The 22,008-nt window shown below is 37.0% G+C and overlaps 2 protein-coding genes across 2 annotated transcripts in view; one reads left to right on the top strand and one right to left on the bottom strand.

Moving 5' to 3' along the window:
• The window catches only part of MARF1 (meiosis regulator and mRNA stability factor 1), a 173,273-nt gene extending 166,890 nt beyond the window's left edge, over positions 1-6,383 (bottom strand). Inside the window, exons 1-3 of the mRNA XM_053694533.1 lie at positions 6,266-6,383; positions 2,777-2,984; positions 284-937 (exon numbers count right to left, since the gene is read on the bottom strand). Of these exons, the coding sequence (XP_053550508.1) occupies positions 284-937; positions 2,777-2,923 (801 nt within the window). The 5' untranslated portion in view covers positions 2,924-2,984; positions 6,266-6,383. The remainder of the gene's footprint in view (positions 1-283; positions 938-2,776; positions 2,985-6,265) is intronic.
• Positions 6,384-6,760: 377 nt separating this feature from the next.
• Positions 6,761-22,008, top strand: part of NDE1 (nudE neurodevelopment protein 1) — a 38,147-nt gene continuing 22,899 nt past the window's right edge. The window contains exons 1-5 of the mRNA XM_053695080.1: positions 6,761-6,898; positions 12,493-12,614; positions 13,731-13,884; positions 20,552-20,700; positions 21,440-21,576. Coding sequence (XP_053551055.1) covers positions 12,529-12,614; positions 13,731-13,884; positions 20,552-20,700; positions 21,440-21,576 — 526 coding nt within the window. The 5' untranslated portion in view covers positions 6,761-6,898; positions 12,493-12,528. The remainder of the gene's footprint in view (positions 6,899-12,492; positions 12,615-13,730; positions 13,885-20,551; positions 20,701-21,439; positions 21,577-22,008) is intronic.

The following is a 22,008-nucleotide window of genomic DNA, read 5'->3' as shown; positions in this document are numbered from 1 at the left end:
AGCAGCTAAAGAAACAGTCGAATGCACATGCCTTATATTTGCACCACAAAAATGGTGTATGCTGGAATATAGCGGGTAAAACCGTCGCAATGTTACATAAAAAAACAAAAAAAAAAACAAAAAAAAAATCAGCGTCAAAATGTTTAATTAAAGAAAGTTAGTTCTGCATATTTTTTTAAGTCAAATTGTTTAAAGATTTGTTTTAGAAAACTAATCAGTGTTCTTTCTCCAAACCTTAAAAGCTATGGAAAAGGAAAAAATAAAAATATGAATTGTAACAAACCTTATCCAAGCAGACATCACAGAAGTGAGACCCTTTAAGAAAAACAGGAGGTGCAGTGTTTAGAAACAGCGAATTTGTGCAAATGTGTGACAGGAGTTCAGACTGAGTAAGGTGCTCTTTAAAATGCTGAGACGACCCACTTGTGAAGTCAGAAAAAGGGAAATAGTTGGGAGAAGTGCCAAGTGCAGAGATGTGGAGCTTGTGAAGATCACTGTGAAAGGGACTTAGATGGGCATTAGCACAGCAACTAACTGGCTGAGATGAATGAAGCTGGTGGGGAGCTAGCCTGCATTCCATACATAAGCTGCCAAAATTGCCTGCAGTATGGACTTTCTTGAAGGGACTTCCAGGTGGCATTGCAAGACCAGAGGAGATCTGACATGTAATGGTACGACTAACTTTATCATCCAATATAGTTTTAGGGTGAATAAAACCACCACCACCGTGCCGAATGTCAGATGTGCAAGGTGTGCCGTTGGAGCAGAGAGCACAGCAGCTTACTTTGTGGCCTTTTCGAAGAGAGGGTGGTTGAATTTGGGGAAGTGGTACTGTTGGGAAGATATTTGTACAAGATTTGAGTTGGGGTGGGGGAGGAGGAGGAGGAGGAACATCCTTTAGTTCGACTGTAGGTTTTGGATTCTCCATGTATTCTTTCTGAAAAAGATCAAGCAAACAATTAGATCCATGCTACCACAATAAATCGTACAACTTTGTGTAAAACATACCTGCTATACTATCGGCAGACGTTGGAAGATTAAATACTATTCATAGAACATTAAAATAAATAGTGTGATGTATTGGGAAACAAAGACTAGGAAATGTATATTTAGACTAAAGCAAACCATTAAATCCATGCTACCACAATAAATTTGCTTGTGCATGGTTTTCTGCTTATTAACTAATGAGCAATTAAAATTATATTAATTGTTTAGATGGAGTGTACAATAAAAAAAAATATAAGTACATTTGATTCAAGATCATTGTAATTAAAAAGAAGAATCCTTAAAATTCTTACAAGTCTTCTGTCATAACTGAATAAGTTAGTACTGCGCTAGTCAAAAAAATAAGATATCAGACCCTTCTAAAAACACGCCTTCCTCCAAAGTGTGTGATAGGATTTAAGAACAGAATATATGAAAATTTAGAGGGTGCTAAAGATATCTTAATATATTACCTAAAATTGGTGTTAAAGAAAATTAGCCTAATTGGGACTGTATATGTCTATATGTACACACATGGACCCCAAAATTGATATTTACGAGTATCTTTAATGATTACTTTATAGTTGTGTAAGTATAGATTCAAATTAGCTGGATATATTGGTGCAATATGAAATTGACCCCAAACTAAATAGGATAGATATAGATATATAAAATGTATTCACAAAAGGTACTTCAATAATTAATACGCATTTACAGTAGTAAAATTTGGGACTTCTCCCATACATATAAGACCACTCCTAAAAATATATTAAAATAGTCTAAAATTACAATAAAATGATAAAGCGAAAATGAATTCTAAATTGATGTGATCATATAGCAGAGAATAGTTTATGTATAAAAACAATTGCATTGCATATAAGTAAAACTCTTACAAATGAACCATTTTGGACAAGTGGATTAACCTTGTAAGTATAGCCAGCTAAATAGATAACATATACCGTTAACCAATTGGAAATATATATTCAAAGGTTAAAAGAACCTCATACCACCAAGGGAAAGAATATTATTGAGCCATTATAATTATATGTCCGAACTTCATTCACTTCTGATGAGATATCTTTAAGACGTATTAGTAAAAGTTTGTGTTGCAAAACATAAACAAGCTTATAGCGCCAATTTAGAGAGCTGGGTTCGGCACACTGTCTCTTACTGCAAGCAAGTTTCACACTTCAAAGTGTTGTAGCATACATTAATATTGTCATCAATAACTAACATGTAACATTGTTAGAAGCACAGATGTCTTAACAAAAATAAAAATGCTTCATACCGGGGTTGACAGATTGGTTTGAAAGGTAGGAGCTGCCCAGAACACTGAGAAGTCAGTTACACACTTACACTTTCTAGTGAGTGCTTTTACATATGACTATGTAGAAAAACGCAAACATCAGCAGCCATGACATCTACTTTTATACCCTTGGCCTTTAAAGATTTTACACTTTCATTAACAAAATTTTTTTGTAACTGGCACTTAGAGACATAATACTCATATTATGCTAAATAACTTGATTAGGATGCAGCATAACTAAAATGTTGACAGGAAAATATCAACTTAACATCTCTATGTAAAAAAGGAAGAAATTTTACTTCACAATTTCCTCAGCTCACCAGAGTAAGTGCTGTGTAAAAAGTTATTTCAGTTAATGCCCAGATGGAAGCACAGCTGTATTTGTTTACAAGCCATAGGTCATATGTACACATCTCTCCATAATAACTACTGTATGTAGTGCATATATTTAAAAAAAAAAAGAAGCTAGACATAATACGGTTTTACCGGTTTCCCTCCAGTAGCAGGTTCAGCCTGGCCAACAGTTGAGAAGCAGTCTGAGAGTTTCCACAGCCAAGGCTTAGCATTTTTGTCTTGCTGCTGAAACCATCCAATTGATTTACTGCACACGTTTGTTGCTTCGTTTCCTTCCATCGTATAGCCACAAACAGCTGTTCAACATCCTACAGGGCCTTCCTTCTTTCATTATTCCTTCCTATTGAAAGAAAAATGTTGTTAACGGTTTTTCTTATCCATCAACATAAATATAATCCTCTTTCTATGATGCTTTGGCACCTTCAAGAGCATGGTGATCACTTTATGCAGGTAACAGGTTAGAAAGGTTCTGTTAACGTTTCAAATATTTACACAAGAAGAAGCGCTTAACCAGGAAACAACGGCCCAGTAGCTTGTTCTCTAGCGGGTCACCACCTGGACGAAGCCTCTTTTAGCCCAATTGTCCTTTTCAGAGAATAACTTTCGGTCTGATGCCACATTAAAAAACAGTCCAGCCCAAAAGATACCAGGCAATACTTCCCTGAATGCGCAGAATGGCAACCGCAGATTATAATTTCTGCCTTCTGTGGGCTCCACTAGTGAGGTGTAGCCATAACCCTAGACAGATTGAGCAGGAAGTCCACATATGGTTTCCTCCATCACCCTTCGGGAAACTTAACCCCATGGTCATAATACACAGAAAGAGAAGCACTCAACCAGGAACAATAGCGTGTTCTCTGGCTGGTCACCATCTAGGAGTGGTCTCTTTTAGCCCAATTGTGGTGACCCACCAGAGAACAAGCTACTGAGCTGTATACATGTGCAATTTCTCATTAAGAAATCTGGTTTTCTGTCAGATCAGCCAATTACGTCACTTCCGGTGACATGGAATCAGCTGTCTGACCACAAATTCACTCACTACGCATGAGCTCCACCACGTCACTGCGTTGCTAAGACATATGCTGCACTTTAACTCCCCCCTCTTCGCTATCTTTTTTCCTCCGCCTGGGAGTTCAAGGGGGGCAGTGCCCCTAAGGCAGAGGCAAAAATAAATAGTGAAGATAGGGGAAGTGCAGTGCAGTGTTTATTTATCTGGTTAACACTGAATAAAATGGAAGCAGCAACTAAGTTCCGTTGTCGAGATTTGCTACCTGCGGTGGAGAACATGAGCAGTGAGTGAATTTGTGGTCAGACAGTTAATTTTACGTCACTGGAAGTGATGTGATTGGCTAACTTGATGAACTGTTAAGCGTTCTCTTGGCATCTTTATTTGAATGTAAGCTTAGGAGCCAGCCCATTTTGTTTAGCACCTGGGTAGCGCTTGCTGGCTACATTTAGACACCAATCAGAAAGTGCTGTCCAGGCACTGAACCAAAAAATGGGCTGGCTCCTAAGCTTACATTCCTGTTTTCAAATAAAAGATAGCAAGAGAAATAAGAAAAAATTAATAGGAGTATATTAGAAAGCTGCTTAAAATTGCATGCTCTGCCTGAACCACGAAAGTTTAATTTTGACTAGAATATTCCTTTAAAATACAAAGCTCTATCTGAATCACAAAAGAAAAGTTTTGGGTTTTACATCCCTTTAAAGTGATAGTTAACTCTATAAATACTTCAAAATGGCCAACGTTAAAAAGGGATAGTAAATCCAAGAGTTTAACTAACGCTAAGATTTACCATCACTAAAAAACTAGTTTGTCATCAATTATTAAAAAACGTCTAACCTCACCCGTTCTGTGCTGAAGTATATTGCTAAAATCAACGCTGTAGGCCACCCATGGCACAGTGCTCTTCTTCAATGAGGTGATGTTTCCACCTCTAAACCTATAGCTGCGCGTGTCAATTGAATTCCTAGCAAGGCTAGAGGTGGAAACGTCACCTTATTGATAAAGAGTGATGTGCCGTGGGCAACCGAAGGCACTGATTTTAGTAATGCTTCAGCACAGAAAGGGTGAGTTTAGCACCTGTTTTTTTTAATAATTGATAACAGAAACTAAAAAATTTTTGCGATGGTAAATCCTAGAGATTAACCACTTTTGTGTCTAGTCCAAATTGTCTACATCAGAACAACGCTCCAATGTACAAAAATTTAAATCATGCAATTATGCATACGACCGCGAGATTTCAATGGTGGGATCGGGTCAAGGGTGCTAAGGGTCCCTATGATGCTAGGCATGTCCTCCATGCCGCGATCCCAATCTGCAAGTGCCGTTGGCTTCAGTACAGCCAAAAGGCTAGAAAAATCGATGCCGTCCTAACGGTGCTAAAGCCCAGCGCAGTTAGGACGGCATGGAAAGTCATAACGACGGGAAAAGGTTAAACACTTAGATTTACCATTGCTTTAAATAATGTCATAACCTAAACCACATTTGAAAAAAAAATAAAAAAATGTACAGTACCTACTTTTTAAAAAATATTTTATATTTAATTATTTGTCAATCATGACCATTCCCTCCACCCCCACAACGGCTGTGTTCAGCAGCTCCACATGTCACTTACTACGTGTAGATCAGTCCCACACACGCGTTTTACCAGATGCGCTACATGAAACTACCAATATGAACGCGTGTAACAATTTACATTGGAAATACCAAGTCGTACGGCTACACTACTACCCACGTTGGCAATCAGGGAGTGCGATTTCATCAGACTACAACAACTGAGCCATTTTGAAATGTCAAAGAAGATACCAACATAACCCTATACAATACACCATAGCTCACTCTGTTACCCACAGAGGAATTGCATAAAGTTTGTATTTATTTTCTTTTATTGTATTTGAATAAAAAGACTTGCATTAGAAAGACTTGCAGATTCCTGTTTATAGACCGATGGGACAATTTTTTTATTTCACAATTCATATAGAGCAGTGATTTTAAACAACTTTGCCATTTACTTCCAGTATCCAATTTGTTTTGTTTTCTTGATATCCTTAATTGAAAATACCTAGGTAGATTTAGGAGCTGCTGATTGGTGGCTGCACATATATGCCTCATACTATTGGCTCACCCACTAGTGAATAGCTGCTTCATCAACAAATGATACCATGGGAATGAAACAAATAAGATATATGTAAATTGGAAAGCTGTTAAAAATTGTATGTTCTCTCTGAAACATGAAAGAAAAATGTGGGGGTTTCAGATCAGTTTAAATGGATAGTAAAGACCCCCAAATCTAACACTGGCGTTTATAGAACCCTTTTACTTCAAAATTATACACATTGCATTATTAATTAATAACCTTGAAATAAGAAAAAATGCATTGTTTTAATATTTACGTATTTTCAACAAGCTTTTATTGTCATTAGGTCGGCTACCTATGTTTTGCACTTGCCAGATACATAGTAGCTGGGACATATATTCAACACCAAGGCGCCCTTTACATTCAGCTCAGGTGTTCACCGACTGTCACATACGTGATTTCCGGATACACCTGCATTGAACTAATGGGCTTTTACTCTGTGGTATCCATACCGGGCCCCCAATTCCCCCGTGTCCCTCACCTGGCCCCCCGCTCTCGCTGCCTTCTCTCACATCCTCCTCCTTTGTGTCCAGGCTCCACTCTCAGCGCACTTCCGGTTTTTGTAAGTAGCCGTCGAACGCTATCTGTTTTGCTTTACGTAGCACGTCGTGACTTCTCTCTCCTCCGTTAGCGTTTGGGTAACGTAATGGGGTGTGGCTAACAACAGCCAATTAATGATCACCCCGACGCGTTTGTCGGCCATATTTATTATTGGCCAACCTGTCTTTACTTATGAACATTATAATATTTATATACGATTGTAATTGCATTTTAATTGAACAGGGTCACATGACAATAATGCCCTTTAAAATAAGCATTTCATAAGGCGCTGTAAAAATGTTACTGTACGTGATATTGTCATCTGTTTTCGTTACTAATAAAGCTAGTTGAAAGCGTGATTTTTTTTTTCTATGTTTACCAGTCTATTTCCATAATCCCACCTCCGCAGACACAGGATTGGTACTGGCGTCTGATGTCACATTCAGATTAGCCAATGGAAATACAGTGAAGTTTGAGTTTGACTCTTGCTAGCAATAGCGGCGGTTAGTTACCCTGTAAACTACTCGGTGTTTAGTGGTCACGGCTCTACCGGAAGATACAGCTTATCCGCGAGGTGAGTTCCTTGAGAAGTACCGCGGGATGGTGGTTTATGGCCTCTCGTTATTAATTATGTGAACGTATGCGCATCTCATGTACGGGCACGAGCACAGCTCTTGCCTAAGTGATTTACTTTTGTCTGTACAACACTTTTTGTGATACGGCGGTACAGGGTGACACAATATAGCTACCTACATATGTCGTATCATATTATACCCAGTGTTACCCCATTATCATGTGCCAGGGGCTGGATGTTCTTTGTCCCTATATAACACAGCTGTCATTATCACTAGACTCGGGACAAGATTGCCCCATCCTAACCAGCAACTGTATTTGTAAAACTTGTCACTGACCCCCCACAGAGTCAACATGAAGCATTGAAACAAATTTGATAATAGAAGTAATTTGGAAAGTTGTTTATAATTTATATCTAAACCACAAAATAAAAAGTGGGTTTCATGTCCCTTTAAAGTGATGGTAAACCCAAGCGTATAACAAACACTAGGATTTACCATCACTAAAAATAAACATTAGTTTCTGTTATCGTTAAACTCACCCTATCTGTGCGGCACGTATATCACTAACTCAGCGCCTCCGGCCGCCCACAGCACAGCGCTCTTCTTCAATGAGGTGACGTTTCCATCTCTAAACCAATAGCTGTGCTTGTCAACTGACATCCTAGCACAACTAGAGGTGAAAACGTCACCTCATTGGAGCAGAGCGCCGTGGGTGGCCGTAGGCGCTGAGTTAGCTATATACTTGCCCCACAACGCATTTTTTTTAGGAAACAATGACAGAAACTAATGTTTATTTTTAGTGATGGTAAATCCTAGTGTTTTATACGCTTGGGTTTACCATCGCTTTTAAAGGGACACTGAACCTAAAAACATTTTGTTCATGATTCAGATAGAGCATGAAATTTTAAGCAACATTCTAATTTACGCCTATTATCAATTTTTCTTCGTTCTCTTGGCTATCTTTATTTTAAAAGCAGGAATGTAAATCTTAGCAGCCAGCCCATTTTAGGTTCAGCACCATGGATAGCGCTTGCTTATTGGAGGCTTACGTTTAGCCACCAATAAACAAGCACAACCCAGGTTCTAAACCAAAAATGGTCCGGCTCCTATGCATCACATTCCTGCTTTTTAAATAAAGATAGCAAGAAAAGGAAGAAACATTAATAATAGGAGTAAATTAGAAAGTTGCTTAAAATTGCATGCTCTTCGTTCCCGGGTTTCATCTCCAAAAAAAAAATAAAAAAAAATTGCATGCTCTATCTGAATCATGAAATAAAATTTTTTTTGTTTTTAGTGTCCCTATAAATTATCGGAAATAGAAAATGGTTGCACAATTTAAAATAAATTGATTTCATGATTTGTGTTAAAGGATTGAACAAATTTAATATTATCTAATTTTATTTTAATATTGCCATACGTTTATACTGGGTGTTCAGTAAAATCAGCCCTGGTGGTGTGCCCATTAAACAGGTCCTGTGGAGGACACTGTTGTGTGTGTATCTATACAATATTGCAGTTCCCTAGGTTACTCTCTACATGAATACATAATCATTCTGAGATGCTCAGCCATTTATTTCATATTTATTATATACAGTACTTAGTGCTTCCTGAATATAGCACACTTGGCTGCTAGCGCTGCTGCTTGACTGTTATCTACAAGAAGTTGAACTGATATGATGCAAAGATCTGATATTGAAAAACCCATCGGATCATGCATGTATTAATGAAAATTCATGTTTTTATTTTTTAATGTGTTCCAATCCTAATGATCCATTGCTGCTGGAATATATTATATTGTTTATAAATAGGTAATTTACATTTATTTTGTCATTTGAAATAACCGCTTTTGATTGTTTATATCCAAACCTATACTGGAAATCTCAGTACTTAAAAGGACATTAAACACTAAATAAATCATTGCTTGGTTGATGTATTCAGAGCAAAGACTAGACAGATAATAATTAGTACATCTATTTAAAAAAATTAAATTTGTTTTTTAAATATTGAAAAAATGTTTATAAAGTGGTGGGCGACACCATATTGTAACTTAGGTTACATTTTCTGCTGAGGCCAATTAGGAATGGTTATAAATGGCTTACTAGAGTGTTCAACCAATGACTGTATGGAATATAGCTGTGTCTGCACTTCCATGTGAATTGGAAAGCCTACACTATTCAGAATCAAATTACAGGAAAAGAGAATAAAATAAAAACTCAAAGTATATTGCAAAGTTGTTTTACTGTATGTAATGCAAGTGAGAGGGTGGTACTAAAATGTTCATTTTCCCTTCCCTCTCTAATTATTGGTCTGCGTGTATAGAGGGAGAAGGATTCATTTGTATAGAGATATAAGATGAGGGCAATTTTTTCAAACATTATAAAAGAATTATGTTAGCCAAAACAGTCTTGTTCTTACTCCAAACATTTTAAATTCTTCTATATATATTCCTAAATAAAATTGTGGTCCTCAAAATGACAATGGATCCAACAGGGAAACTCTTGGCAGTTCTTTCACACCAGTCCATTGGACTCTGGGTCACAGTCTGATTGGTGTACTAGCAACCTTCAGTGAATATGGTTCTGATATACTGAGAAAATAGCTCATTCAGATTAGTTGCACAACGGAAAGCTGTATCTTGGGAGGGGGGTGGGTGTTTTATTAAAGGGACACTGAACCCAAATTTTTTCTTTCGTGATTCAGAAAGAGCATGCAACTTTCTAATTTACTCCTATTATCAATTTTTCTTTGTTCTCTTGCTATCTTTATTGAAAAAGGCATCTAAGCTATTTTTTGGTTCAGACACTGGACAGCACTTGTTTTTATTGGTCGGTTAAATTAATCCACCAATCGGCAAGAACAACACAGGTTGTTCACAAAAAATGGGCCGGCATGTAAACTTACATTCTTGCTTTTCAAATAAAGATACCAAGAGAATGAAGAAAATGTGTTAATAGGAGTAAATTAGAAAGTTGATTAAAATTGCTGCTGTATCTGAATCGTGAAAGAAAAAATTTGTGTTCAGTGTCCCTTTAATGTAAAATAAGTGCAATTTGTACCCTATATTTCCAACACGGACTGCTAAACCAAATAAAAAAAAAAAAATCTCCTCTTTCCTAGAGTGGACTAGTCAGGAGCCAGGACACAAAGAACCAGAGGACAGTAACAGCCAGTCAATAAGAGAGATTTTATACTAACCAGTCAGATGAGACAATCAGACAAGCCCCTCCTATTTATGGCGTATAACATAGAGCTTGCATGGTTCCAGATTGGAGGTATCACAAACCACTATGAATCCACACACAGCCAGCCGAGGCAGGGAGCTTGCTGGGTTAAGGCGACAAATCTGTTTAAAATTTAGGAGCCAGAGAGTGGTATTTGTATGAAGATATGTGGAGAAAAGCCCACAAATTTAGGAGCCAGAAGTAAAATTCTAGTAGCCAGTGGCTCCCTGGCTCCTCGGTTTGTCGGGCCCTGGCTTAAAGGGATTCTAAAATGGGGAGAGAGTAAGCGCTAAAAAGCTTAAAAGGCTAGTAAAAGGTACATTTTAATACATATAAAAATTTACAAATGGCAATCAGACGCATGGATCCATGTCTGACTTAACAAAAAAAAATATATATATAATAAACAAATCTAAAAATATCCAATGGAGTATAGCATGTGACGCTGACTTAGTGAGCCAGTGATGAGGAGTTAGAAGGACATGTACATTCAATAATATAAACAACCTAAGTGAGTGATTGAGTGCACACAATAGCTTTCAACAAAGAAAAATATCATTCACAAAAAATAGTGTTCACAAAAATTGGCGTACATAAAAAATGTTCAAATGTTCAACCGGTTATATGTAAGTGAATCCAGTAGTGTTTCCTCCAAAGTGACGTGTAGAAATATAACGTGAAGTCAATAATAGTAGAATGTAAACGTTGAGTGGGTCAAATTATTGTGGTTCAGCTGCTAAATTAAAAAATTGTAAATCCGTGAGGTGTATAAAAATAAAAAATAAAAATAACTTGTGAAAAAATCCATGTGGAAAACTTGAATTCAAATGATAAACAAAGGTCAAAAATCAAAAGACAAAAATAGAAATAGAAAATCAGTGATAATATTAAAAAGCACTAAAGATCTACTGAAAACAAATCCTTAATTCAGACGTTAAAAATCCTTGGTAAGATCCATAACAAATACATCGATAAAATACCTAAAAGGGAACAAAAGAGAAACAAATAGTGCAACACTGTATATAATATATAATATAGGTAATTAAAACCAAGCTCACCAGTATGCCAACGCGTTTCGGCCTAGACTAGGCCTTTCTCAAGACTATACTGTATCAGAAAATCTGGGAGCTTTAAGTAGGGTCAGTGTTGAAATGATTGGTGCTGTTTTGGCGCCATTTTTAGAGGCACCTCCCTTTCCTGTTTCACCCATATTTTTGTCTTTTGATATTTTTGTCTTTTGATTTTTGACCTTTGTTTATCATTTGAATTCAAGTTTTCCACGTGGATTTTTTCACAAGTTATTTTTATTTTTATACACCTCACGGATTTACAATTTTTTAATTTAGGAGCTGAACCACAATAATTTGACCCACTCAACGTTTACATTCTACTATTATTGACTTCACGTTATATTTCTACACGTCACTTTGGAGGAAACACTACTGGATTCACTTACATATAACCGGTTGAACATTTGAACATTTTTTATGTACGCCAATTTTTGTGAACACAATTTTTTGTGAATGATATTTTTCTTTGTTGAAAGCTATTGTGTGCACTCAATCACTCACTTAGGTTGTTTATATTATTGAATGTACATGTCCTTCTAACTCCTCATCACTGGCTCACTAAGTCAGCGTCACATGCTATACTCCATTGGATATTTTTAGATATTTTTAGATTTGTTTATTATATATATATTTTTTTTTGTTAAGTCAGACATGGATCCATGCGTCTGATTGCCATTTGTAAATTTTTATATGTATTAAAATGTACCTTTTACTAGCCTTTTAAGCTTTTTAGCGCTTACTCTCTCCCCATTTTAACTTTTGTATTGTTAGCCTACTAGGAGGCTATATAGTTAGTAAGCTTAAGGCCCTGGGTGTAGCGCTCGGTCCACTTCTCCTGTTCTTAAAGGGATTCTAAACCCAGATTTTTAGAATATACCATTTTAAGCAACTTTCTTATTTATTCCTATTATTTTTTTTTCTTCGTTCTTGCTATTTTTATGTAAAAAAAAAAAAAAAGCAGGAATGTAAAGCTCTGCTTATGGTGGAAGTCAGTGACACAGAATGGTTGAGCAAGCTTCAACTATAGCCGCACAGCAATACTAGTATCCCTATTGGTGTGTAAGTGATAACCAATGGTTTAAGCTAAAGATATTTATTTGCACTGGAGTAGAAGTACAAACATACAATACAGTGTGTTTGGTTTGCAGGTGATGTAATTGAGACATTTATTGGCATCTCTGGTTACTCATAAGAGTATTATTTTTGTCCTTTAATCCCCTGGCTGGCAGATGAGATGCCCCAAAAGGTTAAACATTACAGCAGTGTTGCTGGTTTCTAAATCCTGATTTGTATCTCTTGCAGATCCTTTAATTTGGGAAGTCTAATGGAATTGTCGCTATGGATGATGTAGGAAGAACCAGTTTTAGTTCAGTGGAAGAAGAACGATTATATTGGAAAGATCTGGCAATGCAGTATAAAAAATTGTATGTAAGCTTAGACTGTGTTTATTTTTATTTTTCATTTGTGTATTGACAGTATTAATTTACAGCGCTGTACACTCAGCCTCGCATATTCACAGGCAATTACTTTACCTTTGTATAATCGCTATAAACCTGTGAGATGTTAGTTGTATTTTTCTGAATGAATGCAGGGCCCTTTCCATTTATTTTTAATAACCCAATCCTTAAAAATAAATTAAAGTTTTGGTGAATCGTACGTCTGATAATTTATAGACCTCTGATATTAGGAGTGGGTAGGACTTTTGTGTTACTGGAACGCTTGATGAGGAAGGGATAGAACACCCAGTATTATGTTGGTGGTTCCTTTAGCTATTTAACCAATGCTATTTGTACTCTAAGGGGCCAATTTAGTAACTGTCAGCATTTAACATTGCACAAGCATTTCTAGTGAAATGCTTGTGCAATGCCGCCCCTGCAGATTGACACCCCCTGCTAGCGGCCGATCGGTCGTGAATCATCCCGATCATATCTGATCGGGATGATTGCTATCCACCGCCTCAGAGGTGGCCGATAATATAAGGAGCAGTGGTCTTAAGACCGCTGCTTCTTAATTTATATTTCCAGCGAGCCTCATGGCTTGGCAGAATAAGCAGCATTGACTACTTCTTAAATTGGCCCCAATGTCTCCTGATTCCCCAGTGATTGTTATTGTCCTTGTCTTTATTACTGTTTTAATAAATATTTTATACTGGATCCTTCGGTTTCTGTACCCTGTGTAGTAAACAAGTAATAGAGCTGGATTATATATGCAAATATACTGAGAGATGAATTATAGATCTCAACAATGTGATATCATTTTGATTATACGCAGTTTATATTTCTGGCAGAACTTCACGACTGGTATTTTTATTCCTTTCACCCGAGGTCACCAACTTTGGAATTTATGTCAAAAGGTTTATGAAGTGAACTTTTCCCATCAGTTCGTTATGTCCTTACTATTTGGTGCGCAGTGTTTGTTAGTTACATCGTTCTGGTTATTTTTGTAAACATTCGCTGTTTTGTTCTGGTTATTCGCTGTTTTGTTTGTTCACGCTGAAGCGGTATGCCGCTGCATGTTGTTCTTGCTTTTTTCACATGTAGGGTGCAGAATGCTCAGGAGGAACTGCAGGAATTTCAAGAAGGCAGCCGAGAGTATGAAGCGGAACTAGAACTACAGCTGCAGCAAATAGAAAACCAAAACAGGGACGTCCTCTCTGAAAACAATCGCTTAAGAATGGAACTGGAGTCTCTGAAGGTAATTGAAAGGACATTTAAGGAGATTGTAAACTTTAATGCATTACCGCACAGTATCTAAAAGTAATCTTAAACAGGGGCACTTTTAATTCATTACAATTTTGAAAGACGCTTCATTTTTAAAATATTTACCATTGAGTGCTGGTAAACATAGCACCGATCCTCCACCCGTCTCTCCTACTTTCTTTAGCAGATAGATGACCAATCCGGCTTCCTCCAATCATTGCCTGCCCCATCTGGCATCCAGCTTGTTGAGCACAAAATGATTGGAGGAAGCCGTAATTCATTAAAATTTATAATCACTTTAGACACCATTCATGCACCCCCTATAATGATGGGTGCCACAGTTTTGGAACCCTAGCTTACACTGCAGGTATCTGAAGGAGAGTTGCTACACGTGTGCACACAAGTCGGCAATGGGATGTACACCCATGACTAGAGGGAGGCGGGGAATAATCTCAGTACTATACTACTGTATCTAGTGTTTGATGTTCCTTTTAAGAAACTATAGACTGAGCGGAATATCATTGCCCTCATGTTTTGTACTCCCGATAGGGCATTTTTTATATATTTTAAATTAAATAATGCATAGGTTTTTTTTTACACTAATGTTCAGAGGCCATAATTATGCAACATTTCCTGGAGTTTTCATGTGACAGGCTTTTTTTTTTTTTTCTTTTAAACAACTTTTAAGGGTCATAATGCTAGTGCCCTGAAAGATAATGTTTTGACTTTATGCTATAACAAGGATCAATCATGGAAGCCTCTTATTTCATTTTTTTTTTTTACTTGGCGTTTATAGTCAATGAGATGTAGGAATTAAGTCTGTTCTTGGGATCTGTCTGTGGTGCTAGAAGTTCAAAGGGGCACTAAAGTCAAAATGAAATGTTCATGATTCAGAGTATACAATTTTTAACAACTCCAAAATGTCATCTCCAGCCGTGCACTCTGTTTCCTGTCCTCAAAAGATTGAACGTGGAGGGATTTTCTCATATTATCTGTAATATTTGAACAAAAGTTTGGTTGCAAATTTTTTTTTTATTATTATACTTTTGTTTTAAGGAAGTTATTAAATATACACACTAGATTATAACTCCTTTTTTTTCTTTATCACTTCTGTTTTTATTATGGTCTTGAATGTAAATATATATATATACTTTTGTATTCTAAAAATAGCACTAATCTTTTGTAGAACATGTAGGAATGGGTAATATGCAATGTGCTGCAGTGACTTTTAATAAAAAAAATAATAGAAGCTTGGTAAATAGAGTGTGAGAATCTAAACAGTGAGGCCATTGATCCCGTACCAGCTTGGTGCTAGTGTGCCGTGGATGTACTGCACAGTTTCTGCCTTATTGATAATCCTTATTTGAGAAGGCAGCTTAAAACAATGAGCCTGTTAACTGTTCTTACATAAAGCCCTGTTAAAGGGACAGTTTACTCAAAAATTTTCTCCCCTTTAATTTGTTCCCAATGATCCACTTTACCTGCTGGAGTGTATTAAATTGTTTACAAGTAGCTCCTTTACCCTTATATTGGCATTTGAAATTGTTAATTTAGCATGTGGTATCCCCACCTATTCTGAAAGTTTGTGGCCGCGCGTACCAGCTATAGATAAGCTTTGTAAACACAGCCAGCAGAAGAAATTACACTCCCAGTGTGATAAAGCAGAGATAAGGTAATAAAATGTTGATTTTCCATTGTTCTCTCAAAGTATTGGTGATTGTTTTAAGGACAGATATAAGATAAAGAAGCAGGTATATGTGCACAATGTGATACAGTAATGAGATCTGATTATACCTACAGATATAAGATACAGACATGTATATGTACACAATGTGATAAAGTAATGAGATCTGATTATACCTACAGATATAAGATACAGACACATGTATATGTACACAATGTGATACAGTAATGAGATCTGATTATACCTACAGATATAAGATAAAGACACATGTATATGTACACAATGTGATAAAGTAGTGAGATCTGATTATACCTACAGATATAAGATAAAGACACATGTATATGTACACAATGTGATACAGTAATGAGATCTGATTATACCTACAGATATAAGATAAAGACACATGCATATGTACACAATGTGATACAGTAATGAGATCTGATTATACCTACAGATATAAGATAAAGACACATGTATATGTACACAGTGTGATAAAGTAATGAGATCTGATTATACCTACAGATATAAGATAGGCACATGTATATGCACACAATGTGATAATGTAATGAGATCTGATTATACCTACAGATATAAGATAGGCACATGTATATGCACACAATGTGATAATGTAATGAGATCTGATTATACCTACAGATATAAGATAAAGACACATGTATATGTACACAGTGTGATAAAGTAATGAGATCTGATTATACCTACAGATATAAGATAAAGACACATGTATATGTACACAGTGTGATAAAGTAATGAGATCTGATTATACCTACAGATATAAGATACAGACACATGTATATGTGCACAATGTGATACAGTAATGAGATCTGATTATACCTACAGATATAAGATAAAGACACATGTATATGTACACAATGTGATAAAGTAATGAGATCTGATTATACCTACAGATATAAGATACAGGCACATGTATATGTACACAATGTGATACAGTAATGAGATCTGATTATACCTACAGATATAAGATAAAGACACATGTATATGTACACAATGTGATAAAGTAATGAGATCTGATTATACCTACAGATATAAGATACAGGCACATGTATATGTACACAATGTGATACAGTAATGAGATCTGATTATACCTACAGATATAAGATACAGACACATGTATATGTACACAATGTGATACAGTAATGAGATCTGATTATACCTACAGATATAAGATAAAGAAGCAGGTATATGTACACAATGTGATACAGTAATGATATCTGATTATACCTACAAGCTCAACCCATTTTATTAGGCTGTGGCTTCAAAACACAAAATCAGAGCTTTAATATACAGAAATAAACCTTAAAAAGCTCATTTTCATACATTTTTTACTCTGCAGTTGGTAAAAAAAGCAATTGTAAACACATTAAGGGAAAAACTATTTTACAGTATACTGTCCCTTTAATTGTTAATGATTACTGTTGCGGATTTCAGAACCTTGTAAGGGACTGATTGACTAATTACCATTTAATTTTTTAGCACTTTCCCACATTGCACATTGTTACCCAGTGTTTCATTGAACAAGACGCTGCTTCTGAAAAGGACCAATAAATACAGTAGATTTGCATGATTAACAAATGCATGTTAAAAAGACTCAGTAGGAGCCGGTGACTCAAAAAGTGTAAATATAAAAAGACTGTGCACGATTTGTTAAAGGGACAGTCTAGTCCAAAAAAAACTTTCATGATTCAGATAGGGCATGTAATTTTAAACAATTTTCCAATTTACTTTTATCACCAATTTTTCTTTGTTCTCTTGGTATTTTTAGTTGAAAGCTTAACCTGGGAGGTTCATATGCTAATTTCTTAGACCTTGAAGGCCGCCTCTTAAGAATGCATTTTAACAGGTTTTTCACCACTAGATGGTGTTAGTTCATGTTTTTCATATAGATAACACTGTGCTCATGCACGTGAAGTTACCTGGGAGCCATCACTGATTGGCTAAACTGCAAGTCTGTCAAAAGAACTGAAATAAAGGGGCAGTCTACAGAGGCTTAGATACAAGATAATCACAGAGGTAAAAAATATATAAATATAACTGTGTTGGTTATGCAAAACTGGGGAATGGTAAATAAAGGGATTATCTATCTTTTAAAATAATAACAATGCTGGTGTAGACTGTCCCTTTAATGGAAGTAAATTGGAAAGTTGTTTTAAAATTGCTGCTCTATCTGAATCATGAGTTTTTATTTTTTTTATTTTAACTTGAGTATCCCTTTTAATATTTTGTAGCCTCCAATCAGCAAGCGCTACCCAGGGTTCTGAAACAAAAATGGTCCGGCTCCTAAGCTTACATTCCATCCTTTTCAAATAAAGATAGCAAGAGAACGAAGAAAAAATTGATAATAGGACTAGTAAATTAGAAAGTTGATTAAAATTGCATGCTCTATCTGAATCATGAGCGTTTCATTTGACTATTCCCTTTAACAAGAGAGCTGACGATTAAGGTGAAACCAATAGTGAACAAAATTGCTTGTGTCATTTAAGCACAGAAACTGGGGAAAAACATTGGTCTTTTAGGGGTTTAAACATGTGCAGAAAATAATCTCTTCTAACAGACTGGAATAGACCCAGTAGTACGAAACTGAAATTTATTAAAAATAAAATGCTTTAACAAAATTTCTTTCTTTTGTGACTCGAAGCAACCAGTTAAATAACTTTCCTATTTATTTCTATTATCTAATTTATTTTTTTTCTCTTTTTGTATCCTTTGTTTAAAAGTATACCTAGGTAGGCTTAGAAGCTGCTGATTGGTGGCTGCACATATAAGCCTCTTGTCATTGGCTTTCAGCTAGCTCCCAGTGCTTAACTGTTTGGATTCCTTTGGCCCTTCCCCCTTCTCCTTTAAAAGCTTTTACTCAGCTGCAAACAAGTGCTTAGTAATTTGTTAGACAGACTTAACTGTGAGCTGAGCCAGAGCAGGTTAGAATCTTGATGCTTTCTAGCACTTGGATCTCAACTGCATATAACTACCAAGAAGCGTGTTGTCACTATCTGGATTTACAATTCACTCAAAGTCAGAAACAAGGATCTTATACACTTGGGGCTGTAAATCTCTTTCTCCAACATTGGTGTGTCTGGTCCACGGCGTCATCCATTACTTGTGGGAAATGTTCTCCCCCACAGGAAAAGGCAAGGAGAGCACACAGCAAGAGCTGTCCATATAGCTCCCCCTCTGGCTCCGCCCCCCAGTCATTCTCCTTGCCGCTCTGAACAATACTAGGGCTGTGGCTTCCACATGGGCCTATAAGAACGAGGCTTCTGTTGACCAGATATGTAAGGCAGCGACTTGGTCTTCTCTGCACACTTTTGCCAAATTCTACAAATTTGATATTTTTGCTTCTTCGGAGGCTGTTTTTGGGAGAAAGGTTTTGCAAGCCGTGGTGCCTTCTGTTTAGGTAACCTGATTTGCTCCCTCCCTTCATCCGTGTCCTAAAGCTTTGGTATTGGTTCCCACAAGTTATGGATGACGCCGTGGACCGGACACACCAATGTTGGAGAAAACAGAATTTATGCTTACCTGATAAATTACTTTCTCCAACGGTGTGTCCGGTCCACGGCCCGCCCTGGTTTTTTTAATCAGGTTGAAAAAAATTTTCTTTATACACTACAGTCACCACGGCACCCTATAGTTTCTCCTTTTTCTCCTAACCGTCGGTCAAATGACTGGGGGGCGGAGCCAGAGGGGGAGCTATATGGACAGCTCTTGCTGTGTGCTCTCCTTGCCTTTCCCTGTGGGGGAGAACATTTCCCACAAGTAATGGATGACGCCGTGGACCGGACACACCGTTGGAGAAAGTAATTCATCAGGTAAGCATAAATTCTGTTTTTCTGTTGAGTGCAAAGTTTCAGCAAGTGTTCCTTGAGAATCCCACTTTCATTTTGCCGGTTTAGATTTCATCAAGCTCAAACTCCTTTATCCCTCCTAAGCACAGACTTGCTCATACCTAACGTACATTTCTGTGGAACTTCCTCCTGATCCTCTCAGTTTGTCTTAACCGGAGATCTGCAAACGGAGACACACGGGTCACATGACCGCCACTCTCAGCAGGTACTGAGCGGATCAGCTGTTCCCTGCACGGACGGACTGCGCACTGTATTGTTTGCAGCGTGAGCTTGACACAGTACTCTGCACTTACCAGCTGAGTAGACCCCGGCTGTAACGGAGCATATCCTGAGATTGTACTTAGTCTCACAAGCGACAGGCTGGAAACCTACAGATTAGTTCACTCAGCTCTAACGTCTCAGGAGAACACTCACAAATAACATTTTAGCACACTTACCATATTTTGGTAGTCACCTTAAAGGGACACTCAATCAAAATTTAACTTTCATTATTCAGATAGAACATGCTATTTTAAACAACTTTCCAATTTACTTCCGTTATCAAAATGTTCAGTCCTTTTTATATTTAAACTTTTTGAGTTACCAGTTCCTACTGAGCATGTGCAAGAATAAGTGTGTATGCATTTGTGAATGGCTGAAGGCTGTCACATGGTACATGTATGCTTTTGTGATTGGCTGATGGCTGTCACATGGTACAGGGGGAGTGGAAAAAGACATAACTTTTAAAATTGTCAGAAAAAAAACCTGCTACTCATTTGAAGTTCAGACTAAGTGCTATTGCATTGTCTTGTTATCTTGCATTTGTTGATAATGTAAATCTACTGTGTTGACTGGTCCTTTAACATACGCTCTCAAGCTATTCCTTAAAGGGCCAGTACCTTACAACCACCTCATCCTTCATTAAGTGTCAGTAATACTGAAGTATTGCTAATCAATCATCCTCAATAATTTCACTCTCTGCTCTTATCTGAACTTCCAACATTCTAAGGGAATTCAGTGGGCATAGTGATACAAACCATCTTTAGATCTACAGCTGTGTTCCAATCCTTCTGAGTTATTACATTAACACAATGAACATGTTGTATTGATTTCTTCTACAGGAGAAGTATGAACAGCAGCATTCTGATAGCATCACACAAATTTGTGCGTTGGAAGGAGAACTTTCCCAAACCAAGGCTGTCCGTGATCAGCTGCAGAAGTACATTCGAGAGCTTGAACAGGCGAATGATGATCTAGAAAGGGCAAAGAGGTCGGTGGCCGATTAAAGGATTTTTGTTTTATATCAGATTATTATTCCATACATGACTGTTTTGTTGTTTGTGAGTGGACGTTTTTTTAATCTTAACTAATACTATGCTGCGGATACTCAAGCATTAAGCTTATTAAACTGATGGTACTGAGCTTCTGAAAATGCACCAAGGGAAAAGTTAGCTTTGAAAACTCCTCTTATTTTAATGAATATTATCTTAGTAAAAACAGTGTTTTGGTTTTCCTTATACATGAGCAACTGATATATCCACAAACAGTGTTTGTGTATGTATGTATATGTGTGTGTATATATATACACACACACACACACACACACAAGCACACTCATAGGAACGAACAACCGCCTCAAGATGGTATTGAGCCAGTTGTTCGTTCCCGTGAGTGTGCTTCTCTGTGTGTGTGTGTGTGTGTGTATACATATGTATATATAACATTTGTGGCTATATGCAAGCAATAGTACAATAATAAAATGGTCTAATACTTAAGTGTTTTTAGGGGTTTTTTTGCACTTTTATGTGCCATAAAAGAATGTCCCTGAAAAACCTAACCACCTGATTAAAATGATAGGATACTGGAATGCTCTGTTGTTATTTTATGATGGTTTTTATTGTAAATTGTTAACTGCTGAAAAGGAAGCACATTTTGCTTTGCCTGGTGGTCTGAGGTAAAATCATGTTTTTAGCTGAATATTTTTAATCCTTAGCCTCCTTTTTACACAGAGCAACCATAATGTCACTTGAGGAATTCGAGCAGAGCCTTAATCAGGCCATTGAGAGAAATGCGTTTCTGGAAAGTGAACTTGATGAAAAAGAAAATCTGCAAGAATCTGTTCAGAGACTAAAAGATGAGGCTCGAGGTAAGGTGTCACTTCTGCTTTTAACTACCGATTTATTAAAATATACATTACTAATATGTGTAATAGGCAGAGTACCACTAGTTTAAAGGGACATGAAACGCAAACATTTTCCTTCATGATTCAGATAGAGAAAACAATTTTAAACCCTTTGTTTTTTTGCTTTGTTCTTTTTGGTATCCTTTGTTGACAAGCATATCTAGGTAGGCTCAAAAAGTGGGAGCTAGCTGCTGATTGGTGGCGGCACATATATGCCTCTTGTCATTGGCTTAGCGATGTACTCAGGGGATCGTCTGATGCGCAGGCATGTTTGTCTTTCTCTGTTCCGAGTTATATTACTCTGAGAGGGTTCCCTGCCTTCTGTGGGAGCTACGACTCCAGTGTTTGCCTGCTCAAGGTAGTTTCCTTGAATAATAGCTTCTTCAAGCTCCCTAA

The sequence above is a fragment of the Bombina bombina genome, chromosome 11 (genome assembly GCF_027579735.1).
Source record: "Bombina bombina isolate aBomBom1 chromosome 11, aBomBom1.pri, whole genome shotgun sequence".
Classification (NCBI taxonomy): domain Eukaryota; kingdom Metazoa; phylum Chordata; class Amphibia; order Anura; family Bombinatoridae; genus Bombina; species Bombina bombina.
The sequence above is the reverse complement of the archived record's forward strand: the minus strand, read 5'-3'. Positions and strand labels throughout refer to the sequence as shown.